This window comes from Ananas comosus, linkage group 5, assembly GCF_001540865.1.
Source record: "Ananas comosus cultivar F153 linkage group 5, ASM154086v1, whole genome shotgun sequence".
Taxonomy (NCBI): domain Eukaryota; kingdom Viridiplantae; phylum Streptophyta; class Magnoliopsida; order Poales; family Bromeliaceae; genus Ananas; species Ananas comosus.
The window spans coordinates 3,729,559-3,745,405 of NC_033625.1; the positions used below are offsets into that span (position 1 = coordinate 3,729,559).

Here is a 15,847-nt window from a genome sequence, read left to right on the forward strand (position 1 = left end):
CTATACTATTTGTTTTAGCATATTTCGTGCAGTTCATACGATTATATTTGTGTAGAAACAACAGGTAAGTTTAAAGTGATTGCAGCAAGATTTATTTAATGATTTAAAAGACTTGATTTGGAATATTGCATGGTAAAATCAGAAGTTTTAATAGTTACATAATCGTAACCCAGATTGCTCCATACGTTTGCTTCCGAAACAATGACGGGGCTAGAGAAAGCTGAGATCATGAAAGAAACTACTGACAAAAAATTCCACGGTGTGTTATGACTGGTCCCGGCGAATGTTATGCTTTATTCTCTTTACGTGCTTAATTAGATAAAATTGATAAAAATTTGTAGTATTTTGTCCTACTATTAACTTTTCTTACTACAATGTGTAAAATGCGCATTAAAATGGAGCGATGTTAATTATACATTCAAAAGCAGACGTAAATCTTACATTTTTCTTTTCTCATCTAAAAATTATTAATTTTTTAATGATCTTATTAAGTTTTCTTTAATTTTAAATTTATTTGAATTTTTTTTTTTTTTTTTTGTCAGTACCCCTACTTTTGAGATTCGGAGCCTCAGAGGCAGCAGAGCAGCCGCGATGGGCGAATAAAATAGGGAGAGAGAGGATGAGCTGGACCGCGCCTGCGTCGCCTCTACGCATCACTCCGCAGCAGAATCCAATTCCTCTCCCCATCTCCTCCTCCTCCTCCTCGTACTATCGCCATCATCGTCGTCCTCTCTATTCCCTCTCCGCGGTCCCCGATCCTTCCCCCAATCCCCTCTCGTCGCGGCAATGGAGGTACTTCGCTTGATCCTTAACTGCGGTTGCTTCCGCGTAAGTGGCGAGGACCGATGCTCTGGATTAGACTCGAGTCTCTGCGATCGTTTCTCCTTTGATTGTTGTTGTGATTGTTGTCACCTTCGCACGCAGTAACAAGTTATTTTCTGAGAATTTCCTTTTGTGATCACGAGGTAGGCGTTTGATTTTAGTTGTTTCAAGTTCTTAGCGGTGAGCTTTTCCGGAGGAGAGCTTAGATCCTCATATCTCAGACTATGGGCCTGTTTGGATGCCAGGATAATTCACCCAATGACGACTAGTGTGCTATGAGTACTTTCTTTCATGATTGGCGAGCTAGGAGTTTGATTTTAGCTCCTTGCAGGATCTTTTGCAGTCGTGATTTGTTAGAATAGTATATTTCACCTACTTTCGTGAAATGACTTTGTTGCTGAATGTAGTGTGACTTTCTCGACATTTGATCACACTCTTTGCCTTGTCTAGCAAATGCTACAAGTTTCTTCTCTAAATAAAAGAACTGCGCTGAACAAGATCTTCATCCGTATAAATACGATACGCCCTGTAGGTTTGAGTTATGTGTTATTTCGGAAGTAATGGTATCTCATGAGGTTGCAAACCCCTTGCATCAAGTTTTGCTGTCGACTTATTATGCCGTGCTTGTCTCGCTATGGCGACGCGCTTTGTGAAATTCTGCAAGTGGGTTCCGTTTAGGCCTGTTGTGTTTAAAACTATTGACATGTCAAATGAAGACGGAACGCCAATTGGTCGACTTTGTTGTAAAACTTGGGTATATTCCAAAATTATCTGTGATAAGAGATGCTTTATTGTGAGCATTTAGATGCACTTTTTCTCTAGGTAGCATAAATAACTTTATCTTTACGCTCTGCTCTGAAGTTAAGGCCTTATGTTTAAAGACTAGTAGGTTCAAGCCTATTTCTTAGATCTTCATAGCAACTTTTCAAACAGAAATGTTTTAATATTCTTTTTCTCGAGGCAATACATGTTAATGGCATAAACTATATCGGGCCTGAATGTAATGTAAGAGGTTATTAGAATGTGTGCTCATTTCACTTCTTGTTATTGCAGCACTTTTGGGGTAGCAGATCAATTGAGAAGAACAAAGCATTGGTGGAAGAGCTGCAGAGAAATGGAATCATTCGGTCAAAGAGAGTTGCAGAAGTGATGGAAGCAATTGATAGGGGAATATTTGTAACAGCTGGCGCACCAGCTTATCTTGATAGCCCGATGTCTATTGGTTATAATGCGACTATATCTGCACCTCATATGCATGCGACATGTCTGGAATTGCTGAAGGAGCATCTGCAACATGGCATGCGGGCCTTGGATGTTGGTTCAGGTACTCTTCTTGTACACAGTTCATATGTTATTCATCTAGAATGTGCATGCTGAGTTTCTTGTATATATGTATGAACTAGCATAATCTTCTGAACTAAGTTGTAATTATCTCATTTTAGATGTATTAGGCATATGGTTTGTGCTATTCTTTCTATAAAATTTTATAGTTGTATAGGTTAACGTTGGAGCAATTTGATATTACTGTTATCATAAGATGGAGGATTTACATTATTACTGATGTTCCTACTACCCATGTTCGTCTAGTTTGGACTTCTTCTAATAGCATACAATAATGCATACAAACGTTTTATACCTATACAAGAATCATAACATATATGTACATAAATGTGTCTCTGTGTAAATCTATGCACATTTGTTCATGCGTAAACCAGTACATGTATATACACATACTGCTTATGCATATATACATGTATGATGTATATCATGTATGTCATTGATTTCTTTGGGTTAATGTGAGTTAAACCTCTTTTGTTGTACCTACAGTTAAAGCCTATTTATTTGCTTTCTGTCCTTTGTGTAGGCACTGGATACTTAACAGCATGCTTTGCAATGATGGTTGGACCACAAGGCCGTGTAGTGGGAATTGAACATATTCCTGAATTAGTTTCTTCTTCCATTGAAAATATCAAGAGAAGTGCAGCAGCATCATCAATAAAGGATGGTTTCCTCACTGTGCATGTTGCAGGTGTGTTAGACAGGTTATTCCAATTATTCTACCAAACGTATTTTGACGTGCACATACAAAACGAATTCTCATAGAAAGGGCTCGAATTAGGAGCAGGAGCTCAACCAACCTGTTAGGGCATGATAAGAATCATTTGCAATAAACTCATGTAAATACTATAGAGAATAGCACCTGATTTGTTAATTACCAAAGGTGGAACTTGGTCTTGCTTTTGTTGGAACACAGCTTCATGAACACACTTATTAATCTTTGTGCCTTTTGTGTTAGTAAGATAGTTTCACAGATAATGGTTTCCAATTTCTCCCTTTATAAAGACGAGTTGATTCCTTTTTTCACTACAACCAATCAGGGTTTAAAGAAAAGCCTGTAGTTCATGATCACCTGGGTAATATAGGGTGAGTTTTTTTGTAGACACTCTGATATATGACTTTTTTGTCTGACACTATGTTTTACCTGTCAGAGATGCTGTGCTTGTGCCTTGACACCATCCTTGGCTTGTCAAAAATTTTGTGCTTGTTCATACTTAAAAAACCAATTTAATTCCCTTATTTGTCATCCATAAAGCTGGTAATATTAAATTAATCAAAGTATAATTAAGCATATGTAAGTTTTAGCATATCCCGGTGAGCAGTATAAGCCAACTAGTTAGAACATACTATTGGGCTAGTTGATAGTTATTATTTTCCTTTCGTCTGTTCAGATGTCTTTAGATTCATTATGGCATCAGTTTGAGAATTTGCAGTGCTATTTTCTTTACTAGCTTAGAATTCGACTATGTTCATTCAGGATCCCTTATTAGATGCAATGCTCATTGCATAATTTATGGATACATATCTGGATTTCTTTTGACGGTTAGACATATGCATTTACTTATGTTTGCTATGCAATTATAGACATATGCATTTATTTATGTATGTATATCTAGTGTGAAAATATGTGAGTTAAATTGTTGTATCAGCATGTCAGTATCATGTAGGGCAGCATCCCGAATCACTGTCCTGTGTCTGTAATTGTGCACTTGTGATTTATTGTCTCTCAAAATGCTTACAACTTGCTGCAGATGGGAGGTTGGGCTGGCCAGAGCTGGCACCATATGATGCTATTCATGTCGGCGCCGCTGCGCCACAGATTCCACAGTCGTTGATAGATCAGTTGAAGCCTGGTGGCAGACTGGTAATTCCTGTTGGAACCCTAAACCAGGACTTGAAGGTGGTCGACAAGAATCTGGATGGCTCTATCAGCGTTCGAACTGAAACATCTGTGCGCTATGTGCCACTAACTAGTAGAGATGCCCAGTTGAGAAACAACTGATTGGTTCTATGCCTTATTTCCCCAGTAAGCCTTCTTACCTTGGTATTTTAGATGTACAGAGTTGGGTATGTCATGCTTTAAAGATAATGCGAATACAAGATTAAATAAGTCTGTGAAACCTAGGATTTTATAAGGCAGCCAATTTGCGTATCTCTTTGGTACCTTTGTTAATTCAGTGCCGTTGTGAATAGTTAATACTGTTGTTACTTGTTCGGACGTTAATGCATTTGAGAGTCTTCATGATCTTTGCCATAATGAATTCAAAGTGATGATGGTGTGTTACTTTGCATCTTCATCAGTAGATGTCTTTGGAAACGTTTTTGTGATCTTCGTGATCTTTCTTCTGAAACTAACATAACACTTATCATGGATTCTTTACCCCTGGGTGCTTTGAAAGAGGTATTTCTAAGATGACATAGAGTGAAATATATTAGCCGGCAAAAGAGCTAGGGATGGTAATTGTATTTTAAGCTAAATTAGGGGGCAAAAAAAAAAAGACCCTCGAATTTTTAGCTCATGTTGTAACCGCCTCTTGAAGTTGCACCATTTCCACTCTTGCGCGGTATCAAATGGACCGAGATATTTAGGACTATGTTCGTTACATTGAACTGAGTAGAATAACATAAATATTAAGCTTTATTTGGATATATGAATATCTTATTTGGTATGTCTCCTTAATTTATTTTAAAAATTTATACATTTTGGTAGTTGAAGAGTGTAAATAAATGCCTAGAATGGAATATTATATTTGATTTGTAAATTATTTTTTTTTAAATAAGATAAATTATATGGTTGATGAAATATATTATCATATCAATTTATGAATATCAAAACTTTTTTAGAAATGAGTAAATATCAACCTTGTTTTAATAATTATACAAGAAATATTTTTCCGAATTGGTTATCCTTAGATAGCTTATCCCAACACAAATTGCCAAATATGATAATCTAGGTAAAAAGTTAATCTCTTCTTTGACGTGGTAATTAAGATGGTTAATGATTTGCCAAATAAAGTTTGGAGTAGAAAACCATGATATTACTTTTACTTCATTCCCTTTTGCGACAGCGTCGTGTACGACAATGCCAATGCCATGAACAAGAAACCATTTGTAAGTAGTTGTCTAGCTGTTACAAGCTCCTCGGACCTTAAAAAAAATGGTGGAATTAAGGATTTAATTTTAGAAATATTTTTTTTTTATTGTATGTTAAAGATCTAAATGGTCCAAATAATTGAAAACAATCACTTCAATTACTCACCTTCAAACATTCATACAGTTCCACTATCATGAGTTGAAAGAAATACAAGAAAATAAGAAAAAACAATTATTTTCTTTCTAATTCTTCAATTCTCAATTCAATTTGATATAACAAATGTAAATTAGTGGCCAACTACACCTAAGCGTTTAAAATCAAAGTAATCTAAAAGTCTCCTAGATTGTTTGCATGAACAGATCCTACTATAGTGGTTGTTATTTAGGAATAGCTTGTTTCTTTATTTTCGATTCTAATTTTAAACCTTGTCCATCACATAAACTTTGCAACTTTGAAGCAACAAGAGGAAAGATTTCTAAGAATTTCATAATTTGAACTCAATTGAATGCTTTTTTCAGTTATTTGCACACTGCAGGTATATTTACTGACTCTTCTGGTAGATAACAATAGGACTCCTCACAACACGCTTCTTTGACACCCACATGAAGTTTCCCTCAGCATGAGTGGTCTCATTAGGCGACCAACTCAAGCTTATCGTGAAACTCTTCTTCTCCTTTATCGCTGAGAACTCCAACGTCGCTGGCGACACATTTACTGATACACCCTTTGGCATATCGATCTCGATGTTGTACGTCGAGTGTCCCTCTTCCACATTCGTTACCGTCCGATTCACTGTAAGTTTCCCTAACTTTCCATCGGCGACAACAGATGGGTAGTTTAGCTCAGCCTCCGTGATTTTCTTTACCTTCGAACAAGTGACCTTCCGATGAGTAATCGTTTCAACTCTATCATCTTCATAACCCAACCCACAAAGGAAAGCTATGTAATCCTCGACAACTAGATCATAAACTAGACCGGGCTCAGACGCTTTCGTAGGATTTACGTGCCCAGCACCCATGGCGAAGAAGCTTGCAGGATGTAGAGTTTCATCCAAAATTCGATTGCCCGTGTTGTCTGTTATATCTGATGCTGTCATGATTGCCGACTTGATTGCTGCTGGTGACCAGTCTGGATGTGCGGCTTTAATCAGTGCCGCAATGCCGCTTAGATGTGCAGCGGCTATTGAAGTTCCATATATGGCGTTAAAATTTGTGTAAGTATCATTTTTGGTGGACCATTCGAATCCGCCAGGCCATGCTGCGAGAACAGTCACTCCAGGGCCGATGATATCAGGCTTCAAATAGCCAGGGCTTTGACTGTGAGCACTGGGCCCTCTAGAAGAGAAGGAGGCGACAGCGGGAGCCGGAGAAGTTCCGAGGCGCATGCCGTCGAAGGAAATTGAGGCGGTCGGTTTGTCCGTTGAGTTGATGTACGACTTTATCTTGGATCCATCAATGTAGCTTACATGAGACGCAGGGAGATAGTGACGTTTGGGCAAGGTGGTGTATCCGTCTGCCTCCGTGTTCAAGACGAGCATTGCAGCACCGCCTGCCGCGGCGATTTTGAAGCTCGTTTTGACACTCCACCGATTTCTAACGCACGCAACCATCTTTCCGTTCACTTCAGCTTTCCAGAGATTGTTGTTGTTACAGTTATCATCATCGGTATCATCAGCTCCTGCGCTTGTTGGGTACACAAGAGGAATCATGGTGGACGGGAAGTGGGCAGGTTGACTGAGTGCTTCACCTTCGAGTACTTGTCCATTACCAAGCTTCACAGTTGATTTAAAATTTCGATCCATTGTGCTTGCTCCTACTGTCAGGGTCCACGGGTCCTGGGTACCGAGCGTGCTACTTGTTGGGCCGGAGTTACCTGAAGGGTCAATTACAAGGACTCCCTTCTCGGTTGCACTGAAGGCGCCAACGGCGATCTCATCTGCATCAAAAGGGAAGGAACTGGACTGGAATCCCACATACAACACATCGACTCCATCCTTGATAGCTGCATCCATCCCGGCTAGGATGTCCACGCTGGAGCATACTCTATAGTCGCAAACTTGGTAGATTGCCAGATGGGCGTACGGTGCCATGCCAGCAGCAGTGTAGTTGGCGTTCCCAAGTATGCTGACATTCTTGACGAAGTTCCCTGCAGCCGTGCCGGCGGCGTGAGTTCCGTGCCCAGTTGTGTCACCGACGCTGCTCTCTGTTCGACGACCGCCAAGAAGTTGTATCGCCCCTATGACTTTGTTGTTGCACCCAATTTCCTTGGAGTCACAAGCCCCCTTCCATTTAGAAGGCGGAGGAGGCAGTCCGTCGTCGTTGAACGACGGATGATTATGCACTATACCCGTATCGACCATTCCGATGATGACCCCTTTGCCCATGTTGGACATTCTCCAGAGCCCGTTGTTGATTTGCAGCCCCAGGAAGTCGGGAGTGTGCGTAGTCGAGAGAGGCAGCAGGCGGTCAGGATAGGCCTTTAGAAAGTTGTCATTCTGCTCCACGTACCTGACTTCATCCTCCGTAAGATTCGCGGCAAAGCCAATGATGGCCTCGCTGTAAGTGTAGATGAACTGAAAATCTGCCGACTCCGTAGTAGCCAGCGGTAGGAATGATTTGTACCAGTTCGTCAGATCCTCCGAGCGGGTAATGGTTAAGTTCTCAGGTGGGCGAACGCGAATAATGTACGTGCGCCGTTGTGCGACGTCTCCTTCAATCGGAACGTTATGGTTGGCAGTGATGGCCTTAGTGCAAGAAAGGGTTATTAAGAGAATAGAAAGGAACAAGGACGACATTACGCCGCAGCTCTCCATGATGTAGTTACAAGAGTAGATGGAAGAGGAGTGTGAGTGATTCTCGCGACTATAAGCAATTGAGAGATTACAAGGTCTACTTATAGACTCTTTTTTTAATTTCTATAGACATTTTGGATGGTGCTGCAACTACAGGCAAGTAGCATTGAAGTACAAGATTTATCGGTTTCAAAGATTCATTTTTAGCCATATAATTGGTGTTGCATTTATGTAGAGGGATTCTTTCTTAATGGCAAAGATTTGTTGTTCCATGAAAAGATATATTGCACTTTTGGTCATCAAAACTATGAGACTCGTAACGTTTTAATTCTTAAACTTAAATTTATTATAATTTTTATATCAAAGTTTTCTAAATTATTATATCTTACAATTCAATTTAATTAGCTAAATATTGACAAATTATTAGGATAGAAACAATGTAACATCTTAATTATTATCAAATTATTAATTATAATATTTTGACATAACTTTGTCATTAATAATTTATTAATATTTAGTCAATTAAAATAAATTGTGAGACTTAATTATAATAATATAAAGAGCTTGAGCACAAAATTATAATAAATTAAAATTTAAGAATCAAAATATCATACATCCCATAGTTTGAGGATCACAATTATAATTTACTCTTCTATGAATTAGATGAAAGAACTCTTATATAAGACAGTCAAACTGCAGTTAATGCTCTGCACAGGCTCTACCTTATTCAAAACAGAAAGGTGAAAATTTATGGAACTAACCTCAACCTTTTGGGTTGTTTGAATTTTGAAATCAACTGTCTGTCCTTCTAAGCTTTCAATTTTATTGACAATTCAATTTTTTTAATTTGAGTTATGAGAAATTGTTGTCTATATCAGATGCATGTGTACTATCCCTCCCCTGCCTCTGTTATTTTGCTAACATGTGGAATAGAATTGGTCATGGAATGACAACATTTTTGCATCCATATTTAGTACGCAGATTCGAATCCAGGTATGGATGTTCTTCAGACATTGAATTTTATAAGCATATTAGATCAAGACAAATTTGAATAGAAGTCGGAGTGAGGATGACTGCGGACACGAATCTGTTTCAAAACAGCTATAATGAGAAATTATAAGGCATATTAGTTATTCTAATAATGGTTTTGGTTTTAAAGTAGTCATGAAAACATTCCCATATAAATTCCATTCGAAAACAAATCCTTCATTTTTGGTTTACTATAACAGGTTTACACACATTAGTAGTATTCTCAATTGGTCATTGTTCTTCGCTTGAAGGACCTAAGATCAGGGCTTGAATCCCCATTTCACCAAGTTAGACTATTATTTTTTTACTTTCTCATTCTTAGCTCTAACAGATGATCAGTAAGTTAGACTATTTTTTATTTTTGATGGTACTATAAAAACTATATCTCAACAGAATACATAATTAATATGACATCATATGTGGGACAAAAATTTCGTGGACATCCATGCCCAAACTATTTGTTTGGGCACGGATGCGGATGGGCGCCGCGTAGGTCTGCCACACCTCCGTTTTTTAGAAAGAGAGAGAGAGAAAGGGGAAGGGGTGGTGGTGATGGGCGCTGCACACCACGCGCCGCCCATCCGCATCGGTGCCCAAACAAATAGTTTGGGCACGGATGTCCACGAAATTTTTGTCCGTATTTCTGTTATACTTTTTGGCCATTCAAATTATCTGCTATCAACAAAAATATTTATTCTTGTCTACAGAGGCCTTACTACAAGAGCAATGCTACCTGTACACCTATAAATTTAATTTTAAAAATAAATTTAAAAATAATATTTTCTTGTATGATTAAGTTTAGTCAACAACTATATTTAAACACTCAAAATCAGACTATGGAAAAGTCCCATACATTGTTTGCATGAAAAAAATCTGATTATAGTGGTCATTATGCAGGAATAGTTTACTTCTCTATTTTCGATTCTAGTTTGAAACCTCGTCCATCACCAAAGTTTTGCAACTATCAAGCAGCAACAGAAAAAATTTTCAAAATTTTATTTATGTATTTGGAGTCATTTGAGCGCTTTATTTGCACATTATAGATTTTATTTTCAATATTCTAGTAGATAACAATAGGAATTCTCACAACATGTTTCGTTGACACCCATTTAATGTCTCCCTTCGCATTGCCACTCTTGTCGGTGGACCAATTCATGCTTATCGTGAAGCTCTTCTTCTCTTTTGCCGCAGAGAACTTTAACATCCTCGGCGACACATCTACTGATATACCCTCAGGCATGCTGACGTTGATCGTGTACGTCGAGAACTGTCCTTCTTCCACATTTGTCACCGTTCTATTCACCGTAAGCTTGCCTAACTTTTGGCTCACAACAATAGATGGGTAATTCAGCTCGGCCTCCGTGATTTTCTTTACCTCCGAACAAGTGACCTTTTCGCCAGTGATCAACTCTACATTCTTATCATTGTAACCCAACCCGCAAAGATAAGCTACGTAATCGTCGACAACAGTATCGTAGACTAGGCCGGGATTCATAGCTTTCGAAGCATTCACATGTCCTGCACCTGTGGCGAAGAAGCTTGCAGGACTTCGTGTTTCGTCCATTATCAGATTGCCGTCGTTGTCTGCTATATCTGCTGTTGTCATGATCGCTGACTTGATTGCTGCAGGAGACCAATCCGGATGTGCAGCTTTAATCAGCGCAGCAATACCGCTTAGATGGGGAGTGGACATTGAAGTTCCGGAAATGACGTTAAATTTTGGCTTAGTCGAATTTTCGGTGGATGAGCCAGCATAGGGAGGAGGCCATGCTGCAAGAACATTCACTCCAGGGCCGAGGATATCAGGCTTTAGAATACCAGGGCTTTGGCTACTCGGCCCTCTAGAAGAGAAGAAAGCGACAACAGGAGCCGGAGAAGTTCCTAGGCATGTCCCGTTGAAAGAAATTGAGGCAACCGGTTTATCCGTCGAGTTGACATATTCCTTCAAATTGGAAGCACCTACGAAGTTGACATGAGACGCTGGGAGAGAGTGACCTTCCGCGAAGGTGGTGTCCCCCTCTTCCTTCTGGTTCAAGATTACGATTGCTGCACCACCTTCTTGCTTAACTAGATCGCCCATGATGTACCTCGACCCGAAGTTTTCGCAGGCGACAATCTTTCCTTTAACTTTACTCTGAACGACGCTATTGTAATTGCAATTTCCAGCTCCTGGACTTGTTGGGTATACAAGAGGAATCATGGTCGGCGGAAAGTCGGGAGGCTGGAAGAGTGATTCACCGAGAAGCTCTCGTCCGTCACCGAGCTTCACAATCGCTTTTATCTGTCGATCCATCGTGCTTGCCCCTACTGTAAGGATCCACGGGGCCTCATTGCTAAGCGAGGTGTTTGCCGGGCCGGAGTTACCTCCAGCGCAGCTTACAAAGATTCCCTTCTTGACCGCGCTGAAGGCACCGACTGCTATCACGTCGTTATGGAAAGGACGCGAACCGGCCCCGAGCGAGATAGATAATACATCCACCCCGTCAATGATAGCCTCGTCAATTCCGGCTAGGACGTCAGATGCATAGCATCCTAAACCACCGCAAACGTGGTATATCGCTAGATGAGCGTGTGGTGCCATGCCAGCAGCCGTGCCATTGCCACTTCCGAGTACACTCGCATTCTTGACGAAGTTCCCTGCAGCCGTGCTTGCGGTGTGAGTACCATGTCCAACCGCATCAGTGGGGGGCATGTCCACCTTACGACCGCCGAAAAATCGTTTCGCCCCGATGACTTTGTTATTACAGTGAAAATTTGGGTCGCAGGATCCCTTCCATTTAGAAGGCGGAGGCGGCAGTCCGTCATCGCCGAACGACGGATGATCGGATTTGATCCCCGTATCGAGCACTCCGATGATGATCCCTTTGCCCATGCCGTAGTTCTTCCACGGTCCATTTTCGGCCTGCAGCCCCAGGAAGTCGGGAGTGTGCGTAGTCAAGAGAGACAGCACGCGATCAGGATAGGCTTTTAGAAAGTTGTCATTCTTCTCCATGTGCCTCACTTCATCCTCCGTAAGATTTGCAGCAAAGCCAATGATGGCTTCGCTGTAAGCATATATAAACCGAGAATCCGTCGAGTTTGTCGTGGCCGGCGGTAGGAATGATTTGTACCAGGTCGTCAAATCCTCCGATCGGGTAATAGTTAAGTTCTCAGGTGCGCGAACGCGAATAATATAAACGCGTCTTTGTGGAACACCTCCTTCAATAGAAACGTTGTAGCTGGTAGTGATGGCCTTTGTGCGATAAAGGGTTAATAAGAGAATAGCAAGGAACAGGGACAACATAATACTGTGGCTCTCCATGATGCAGTTCAAGAGTAAAAGGAAGAGGGGTGTGACTTGTGAGTGATACTCACTATAAGAAATTGAGAGATTATAAGGTCTACTTATAGACTTTTTTTTTTCTTAATTTTTATAGACATTTTGGATGGTGCTAGGACTACCGGCAAGTGGCATGCAAGTACAAGATTTAACGGTTTCAAAGCTTTAATTTTTAGCCGTATAATTGGCTCGAGGAGATGTTGCATTTACGTAGAGGGATTCCCTCTTAAAGGCAAAGATAATTTGTTCCATGAAAGTATATATTGCACTTTTGGTTCCGAAACTGTGAGAGTCCTGACATTTTGATTATTAAACTTTATTGTATTATAATTTTTAATTTGAATTTTCTGAATTACTATAATCAAGTCTCACAATCTAACTTAGTTAGGCTAAATATTGATAAATTGTTGGGATAAATATAATGTAACATCTTAATTATTATCGCAGCATCATTTATAATATTTTTACATACCTTCTACATCAATAATTTATAAATATTTAATCAATTTAATTAGGGCCACAATTGTAATTTGCCCTTTTGTAAAATTGCATGAGGGGGGTTAATTTATAGCGGACAAAATGGTCTTCAGGTTTGGTGAATAGAAACAAAAGAAAGTTGTCTCACCCATGTTGTTTAATTTACTATTCTAATGAATGAAGTAGGTAGCGTGCTATTTTTTTTTCAAAAAAAAAAAAAAAACAAAATAAAGTTTATTACAGTCAACCGGTATTAAGGCTCTGCATAGACTTTGTCTTATTCAAAACTGAAAAGGTAAGAATTTATGGAGCTAACCTCAACTTTTTGGTTCTTTGAATTTTGAAATCCACTACCCATTCTTCTTAACTTTTTATTTTATTGACAAAAGCTGAAAGTAAGAGCGAAAACAGTGGAATACGATTGTATATTAGATGAGACTATTTTTGCATCCATATTTAGCACGCAGATACAAATTAAGATATGAATGTTCCCCAGACATTGGATTTTATAATCATATTTGATCAAAATTAATTTGAATAGAAGACGGACTGAGGACGGCTACGGATACGAATCAAATATTCATGCCTCAAAACAATTATAATGAGAAATTATAAGGCATATTAGTTATTTACTAATATTTTTTGTTTTAAAATAGTCTTAAAAAGATTCCCATATAAATTCCATTAAAAAACAAAACCTTCATTTTAATTTACTATAAGAGGTTTACACATTAGTAATATTTTTTTTTTTTTTTTGAGAAAGATAGGTAGCACGCTACCCGCTTCATTTATTTCATTTAAAAATAAATTTAGTTATAGAGTACATCCCTGTTTACTCAAAAAAAAAAAAAAATGTAGTGACCGACTGTCCCTAGAGCAAGTGGCAAAAGACTTGGTAGTTGATATCCGAGACCCAAGTTCGAATCCTAGTTGATTCACATTTCTTACTAAATTTATTTCTAAATGAAATNAAAAAAAAAAAAAATAGTAGAAAATATGAATCAACTAGGATTCAAACTTGGAACCTTAGATACCAAGCACCAAACCCTTTACCACTTACTCTAAAGACAATTAATATTGGTAATATTCTTAATTGGTAAAAAGACCTAAGACCATGGTTTGAATCCCCATTTCTCCAAGTTAGACTATTTTTCATTTACTTTCTCATTCTTAGCTCTTCCAGATGATCAGTACATGAAATTGCCCAGCACGAATACATTACTTTTTCTCAGGGATAGAGCCTTTTCTTTCCACCATTTTGTATCTTTGGTGGCACTGTAAAAACTATATCATTAACAAAGGTCGAGCCTTCGTACCTTATTCGCAGTGGTGGAAAAGCGTGTTACGATGCCGTAATGTGTTCATCTGCGGGGTCACCTACGAGCTAGGCGATGGCGGAAATATCAGGGTATGGTCTGACATATGGATTGGAGAAACCCTCTTACGCACCTTGTTCCCAGATATTTTTGCAAATATTGGGAACAAGGAGGTCCGAGTATCTCATTACCGGAACTCAAAAGAATGGAGATGGCGCTTCATATGCCGAGGTTTTGCGCCGTCTCAATAAGTGGAAAGACGTAGACAGCTTATGATGCTTAAAGAGTTGCTCCTTCACAGAAGCCCAAGCAACGGTCCAAACATGATCAAATGACGGTGGACCTCCAATCACATGTTTACAGTCAAATCCTTTTATCAGTTCCTCACAGACGGCGGACACAGAGGCTTGATAAATAGGTACATCTGGAGACTGAAATCCCATTGAAAATCAAAATTTTAATCTGGTTGTTACTTCGAAAAAGACTACTCACAGTCGACAAACTGCTTAAGCGAGGCTTATTCGTGGAACAACACTGTGTTTTCTGCGCTTCACTAACGAAAAGCTGCGACCACCTATTCTGTAATTGTGTTTTTGTTTGTTACCTACTCCGCAGCGCGGAGGGATTAGACGTACCTGCTGATGTCCCGGGTGATCTAAGATGTCTTTGGTTGAAAATAATTGACACTCCTGACGCCACAACGAGAACAAACGACTTGACCCTTTTGTCGGTAATTTGGTGGGTTGTCTGGACAGATAGAAACAATTCTATTTTTCGGGCAGTATTCCCCGACGGTACCCGGTCTCTGGCTCATGTTAATCTATTAACGAAGGCTTGGAACGAGCTACTATGATCTGTCTTTAGTTTTCTACATCTTCCTTTTCTCTTTTTCTACTTCCTTCCTCCTCCCCTTTCTTCTTTTTTTCGCTTCTTTTTACTATTTTTAACCTGTTTTCGGAGGCCGATGCTGCTTCCACTTTATATGTTTAGTTCATTTTGCTTAATGAATTAAGCAGTTGGCTCGCTATCTATTTCTTAAAAAAAAAAAAAACAAAACATGTAATTAATGTAATGCATCATGTAAAAAATAAGATATGCTTCTGTTGTACTTTCTGGACGTACAAAGTGTCATTGCCCAAAATTCCAAACGAAAACTTTAAAACTACACGCCTCCTGAGAAGAATTTTTAAGGTCTCTATAGGACAAAATCTAACGTATTTGACCTTATCAATTTAGTGTCATAACTGTTAAAGATAATGCTAATGAAATTAGGATTAGATTATTTGATATTATCTATTATTATTGTTAAGATATATTCGGTTATTTAGATTATGGTTAAGATGAAATAGAATCAGAGTAGGATTCTATGTAATTAGTTATAAATAGACAGGCTGGGATTATTTGGTTAATGAAGCCGGAAGTCGCCATAATTAATTAGCGCTCGTCGAAGGTTGCATATAGTGATGAGTTATTTTCTTTAATAAAGTTATTTTATTTTGCTTCCATGACAACGTATCAGATTTTTTGATTTGTTTTCTTCCTCTTTTGTCTTTTCTATTTTACTTTTTGTGGGAATTTCTATATAGCATAACAAGTATATAGAACGTATTTGTTGGTGGCCCACGGCCGTAACAATAACCAACCAAAATATTCTTATCAAG

General features: G+C 39.0%; 3 protein-coding genes across 5 annotated transcripts; 1 reads left to right on the forward strand and 2 right to left on the reverse strand.

Moving 5' to 3' along the window:
* Positions 562-4,427, forward strand: LOC109709823 (protein-L-isoaspartate O-methyltransferase 1). 3 transcript variants are annotated; one of them, XM_020232155.1, is made up of 4 exons: positions 562-828; positions 1,876-2,146; positions 2,687-2,851; positions 3,912-4,427. In XM_020232155.1, the coding sequence occupies exons 1-4, from the start codon at positions 787-789 to the stop codon at positions 4,160-4,162; spliced, it is 729 nt and encodes a 242-aa protein (XP_020087744.1). In that variant the 5' UTR covers positions 562-786; the 3' UTR covers positions 4,163-4,427. The 3 variants fall into 3 exon arrangements, with proteins under 3 accessions (XP_020087744.1, XP_020087745.1, XP_020087747.1); XM_020232156.1 differs by having other exon boundaries at positions 563-792; XM_020232158.1 differs by lacking the exon at positions 562-828 and adding an exon at positions 837-965.
* Positions 5,228-8,048, reverse strand: LOC109710291 (subtilisin-like protease SBT1.2). Its single transcript, XM_020232799.1, has one exon. The coding sequence runs from the start codon at positions 8,046-8,048 to the stop codon at positions 5,796-5,798; it is 2,253 nt and encodes a 750-aa protein (XP_020088388.1). The 3' UTR covers positions 5,228-5,795.
* On the reverse strand, positions 10,124-12,273 carry LOC109710823 (subtilisin-like protease SBT1.7). The gene has a single exon (XM_020233600.1). It carries the CDS (start codon positions 12,064-12,066, stop codon positions 10,135-10,137), a length of 1,932 nt encoding a protein of 643 aa, XP_020089189.1. The 5' UTR covers positions 12,067-12,273; the 3' UTR covers positions 10,124-10,134.

Excerpts from the sequence above, each read along its gene's own strand:
- LOC109709823 (XM_020232155.1), top strand. The coding sequence starts at position 787 with ATGGAGGTACTTCGCTTGATCCTTAACTGCGGTTGCTTCCGC. Across the intron at positions 829-1,875 it reads TTAACTGCGGTTGCTTCCGC|CACTTTTGGGGTAGCAGATC; the intron begins GTAAGTGGCGAG and ends TTGTTATTGCAG. Across the intron at positions 2,147-2,686 it reads GGCCTTGGATGTTGGTTCAG|GCACTGGATACTTAACAGCA; the intron begins GTACTCTTCTTG and ends TCCTTTGTGTAG.
- LOC109710823 (XM_020233600.1), bottom strand. The coding sequence starts at position 12,066 with ATGGAGAAGAATGACAACTTTCTAAAAGCCTATCCTGATCGCGTGCTG.
- LOC109710291 (XM_020232799.1), bottom strand. The coding sequence starts at position 8,048 with ATGTCGTCCTTGTTCCTTTCTATTCTCTTAATAACCCTTTCTTGCACT.